This window comes from Theobroma umbraticum, unplaced genomic scaffold (assembly GCF_002168275.2).
Source record: "Theobroma umbraticum cultivar Fairchild unplaced genomic scaffold, ASM216827v3 scaffold_44.0, whole genome shotgun sequence".
Taxonomy (NCBI): Eukaryota; Viridiplantae; Streptophyta; class Magnoliopsida; order Malvales; family Malvaceae; genus Theobroma; species Theobroma umbraticum.
In genome coordinates, this window is record NW_018397255.1 from 2,692,711 (window position 1) to 2,697,282 (window position 4,572).

General features: G+C 37.6%; 1 protein-coding gene across 1 annotated transcript; it reads right to left on the reverse strand.

The window, feature by feature from the left end:
• Nucleotides 1–4,008, reverse strand: LOC110408960 (putative receptor-like protein kinase At2g23200). Its single transcript, XM_021418124.1, has one exon. It carries the CDS (start codon nucleotides 2,775–2,777, stop codon nucleotides 246–248), a length of 2,532 nt encoding a protein of 843 aa, XP_021273799.1. The 5' UTR covers nucleotides 2,778–4,008; the 3' UTR covers nucleotides 1–245.
• Nucleotides 4,009–4,572: the final 564 nt, after the last annotated feature.

Here is a 4,572-nt window from a genome sequence, read left to right on the forward strand (position 1 = left end):
TAAATAACCTTTTATTTCCTGATAAAGTAATCTTAGAAATAATCTCTCATAGTACAATTTAACTAGCTGGTGGTCTGGCAAAGATATGATCTTGGAAAATGCCTTTATATTATACATCTTGAAGTTCAAACATTGTAATAGAGATCTCTATTGTAAGAAAGCAGTGCCTATTTAATCTCAAATATGAAACATACATAGACCAAAGAACATCAAACTGGGAAATTATGCCTTGTGAACCGAATGATTTATCTGGCATCATTGATTTTCAATTGGGAGAAAACTTCACTTGCTGATGGGACAGAGTCAGAGTCATCCTCCATTGTAATGGACATATCATCTCTCCCGAGTCCTGCACTCATGGAAGGAAAACGCTGGAGAATGGGAAATGGTAATATACTGGAAGCATTGGACGTGCTGTCCTCATGTGGCTCTTGTGCAACTGCTGTTTGCTGAAGCTGTAATGCATACTCCAAGTCCCATACCACATCACCCATGGTAGGCCTATCATCGCCATCTTCTCGCAAACATTTCTCTGCTATCTCTGCAAATTTTTTTAATGAGTTGGGATTGATCTGAACTTTTATGGATGGATCCACAATCTGCTCAAGCAATCCTTTCTGCTTGCAAAACATTGCCCATTCAGCTAGGTTCACTTGCTCTCCTGGAAGGGTAGGATTGATAGCCGGCCTTGCACATATCACCTCAAGAAGAACCACACCGAAAGAATAAACATCACTTTTTTCTGTCAGCTGTTGTGTCCTAAAGTACTCAGGATCAAGATAACCAAAAGTTCCCTTGACAACTGTGCTGACATGGGTTTGACCTGGAGGACCTGATTTTGAAAGGCCGAAGTCAGCTACTTTGGCTACAAGGTTCTCATCAAGCAAGATATTTGTGGACTTAACATCACGGTGAATGATGCCACCAGATGCACCTTTGTGGAGGTAATGAAGACCTCTTGCTGCACCAATGCAAATTTCAAGCCTTTGCTTCCATGACAAAAAAGGTAGTTTTGAGTTATATAGATGATCCCTCAAAGTTCCTTTCTCCATGAATTCATAAACCAGTATCATCTCTAACCCTTCATCACAATATCCAATCAAGGAAACAAGATGGCGATGGCGAATTTTTGATAAAACCATGATCTCCGTTTGGAATTCTGGCAGGCCTTGACCTGACCCTGGCTTGCTTCGTTTCACAGCCACTTTCACGCCATCTCTGAGAGTTCCTCGATACACATTACCAAATCCACCCTTGCCAACCTGCAACTTCTTATCAAAGTTGTTCGTTGCTAACTGAATCTCAACAAATGGTATCTTTAAACCCAGGTTCAAGTTAGGAACAGGGGAAGCAATGACGGTTCCCTCTGTGCTTAGTGTTGACAATTGAGGCATCTTCCCATCACCGTGAGTGCTTCCTCTATATGCATTTAATGGTGTCCAATTTGAAGTTTCAACAGCTTTTGGCTTCCTGCGTTTCAAAACCATAAACAGCACACCACCCAAGATGCAGACAAGAACTAGACCTCCAAGAACTGAACCAACAATTATAAAGATAGGCTTCTGGTTGGACTCATTTGTTATGGGAACCAAATCAGTTTCGCGCATCATTTCCATTATCTCAACCCCGTTTAGGAAGGCTGTTCGACTCTGTGTCAAACTAGTATCAGGGCCTATGGAGATGTTCATGAGTCCCGAATCATCAGAATCAACCACAAAGTCAATGAAAAATGGAGTTGCCAATAACCTCACTGTTTCATAAGGGTTGATTATCTGTACGAGGTTGCTATTTATATAAAGAAAAAATCGTAAACCATTCTGCGATTGACTAACAATGTCACAGAAGTGAACCCGAATCAAGTTCTTAGCATTTCCAGTCACATCATAGGACCAGGTTATATTGAAGTTATTTGATGGCCTACTGGTATTTATATTCATCTCTTTGGCAGTCTTGTATACTAGGTCTGGGGCAATAAATTCATTAACAAGATCTATATAATTAGGTCTACCTACGTAAAACTGGCTATTCTTTGCAGTGTCTGGATTATACAGATAATTATCATCAGGAAGCCATGTTCTGAATAAAGTGTCATTTTCTGGTGTAAGGGTTTGGCCTCCAACATTTATTCTGTGAATTGTCTTCAAAGCGCGAGAGAGTATACCGTTGTACTCATTACTACTACTTCCTTGACTAATCTGTGGAGCCTTATCATATATGAAATTTGGAGGGGCAGGAAAGACTTCTATGGCATTGACGAATGCAAAAGAAGATCCTTGAGGAACAAAGTAGATGAAGAATTTACCGATAGGAATGCTTAAAATGAATTCCTCTATTAGAGGAAAGCTGCTACTATTTTGGACTGTGAAATTATGCAAGAGTATAAAACCAGAAGCTAAAACATCAAAAACAGCTGCTGGGAGACCCGATGAATTGAAGAAATGAAGGCGTACCAGATAAGTACCATTAGTATTGATTTCAAACTCATACGAAGACCGCTGCCAGAAAATTCTTGCAGTTTGATACAGAGATGGTGTTCCTGATGCCTGACTGTTGTCTCTGACAGAGCTGCTCTTTTTGGTAAAGGAGACGGAATCGGAATTCAGGTCACCAACAAAGGTCCGAGAAGTGACGTTTATGTTGTTTTTTGATCCACAATTGACGAAATACTTGTCGGGAAGAGTGTATGCTGAAGATGGCAGCTGATACGATAAGAAAAGGACCAGAAAAAGAAAAAGACTTAAAGGTTCATGGAGTTTATCCCAGTGAAACTTTTCCATTGATCCGCTGTATTTGCTTAAAGTTTTCCCTCTTCGGTCAGAGCAATGCCATTCTGTGAATTAAATGAATTAGTTGAAGGGTTGAAGATAAGTTGAAGTAGGGAACCTGGTTTGACTTGTGAACCAAAACATGCTCTGAGAAAATTCTAAGAAATTGCATTGGGAAATGTTTTACATGCCCTTGTATCATATAGATTTTGTTTATGCAGTAGAGGATAGTCTTGGCTTTACGGGCATTTACTCAGTCAGGATACATATGTAAGCTTCAAAGCATCTACCAACTTGCAAGGAATATTAAGAAAGTGTCCAAAATGATTAATTGTCTTCTTGCATTTTGATGAAGGACACCACAGTTGCCACAGGCCCCACGGAAGGCAATCATTGAGCACCGTAAGTTATGGTTTTGAAGTAAAACAGGCCCCTCCCTGGATTTTGAGTTGTTATCTAACAGTTTAACAGAAGCCTAACATGCCTAATCCAGGGTATTTTATTATAACAGTTGTAATATTGTCAAGCTACCAGGTTTTTCCTTCTCTCTTTCTCTCACAGTATGCACACCTATTCTCCTTGTAAGTAGCTCTGACATTTCTCAATGGCTGTCGCTTTGAACTCCAGGGCACCTAATTTATGCATTCTCGTGCAATTCAGGAGATAGAGAAAGTTGAGGCTAGCTCCGTCATTTTATAAATTGAATTTGGCCCAACATTTCAGAAAAAGAAGAAGAAAGATATGGCAGAATAAAGAGTAGCTCATATGTGGTGTGGGAATGTAGCATTAATGCCAGGAAAGACAAATTCCACTTGCAACAAAAAGCAAGGCATTATCACAACAGGTTGCACCAATGTGCCAGCCACGTAAGCATTGATGGCAATGTAGAAATAGAATGTATCACTTTTCAGTTTCTAAATATAACTTGTAGTAAAATTCACCTCACACTTCCTCATAAAGCAATAGTTACATGGTCGTATCAAGCAGACATGCAAGTGTTGCAAACAGTCAGATATAAGTACCTTGAGCTTGTTTAGTTCTATAGACCCAACTCAGTGTAACACAGTCTGTTTTATAAACTTATATATATATATATATATATTTATGAAAATCCCGTTTTATAAAGTTATAGAGTTTCAGATTCTCTGTCATTATTTTTACATTGACCTTCCATTTCTTGAAAGGCATCGTTGGAGGAGCTTTATGCCAAAAACTAACCTATTTCACAAGGCTGAGTCCTCAAAAGAGTGTTGAAGAATTAATCTTTTCTCTGGGAATGAAGTAGAAGAGGAATGGCGAGAACCAACGATGATTTGAAGATTGAAGTCAACCTTTGAAGAAACGGTGTAGTTTTGCTTATTTTACCTTACCAAGGTGTGTTTTTTAAAGCGTGTGTTCTTGTGTCGTTTCACTATGAGTCTGTTGTTTAGTGTCGTGCGGCACTATGTTTTGCCGTTTTATGCTTTGTTTGTTATACCTTTTTACGCACTGAAGTGCTGTCAAATATAGGGATGGTAATGATGACCGGCTACAAGATACAGTGGATATTCGTTCTGATTATATAAAATTAAAATATTTTATAATTTGATGTAAAATAAATTTAGATAATAATTTTATTATTTGTATTAAGTTCGGGTATCACCTTGTAAGTATTTATTATTTAAATTTAATTATTATTTATAAATATTTTATTATTATTTTATTAATTAAATTAAAAATATATAATTTTTACTTACTTTATAAGTAATTTTTTTATTAAAAACTAACAAATATATAAAAAATAAAATTACTCTAATTATTAATATGA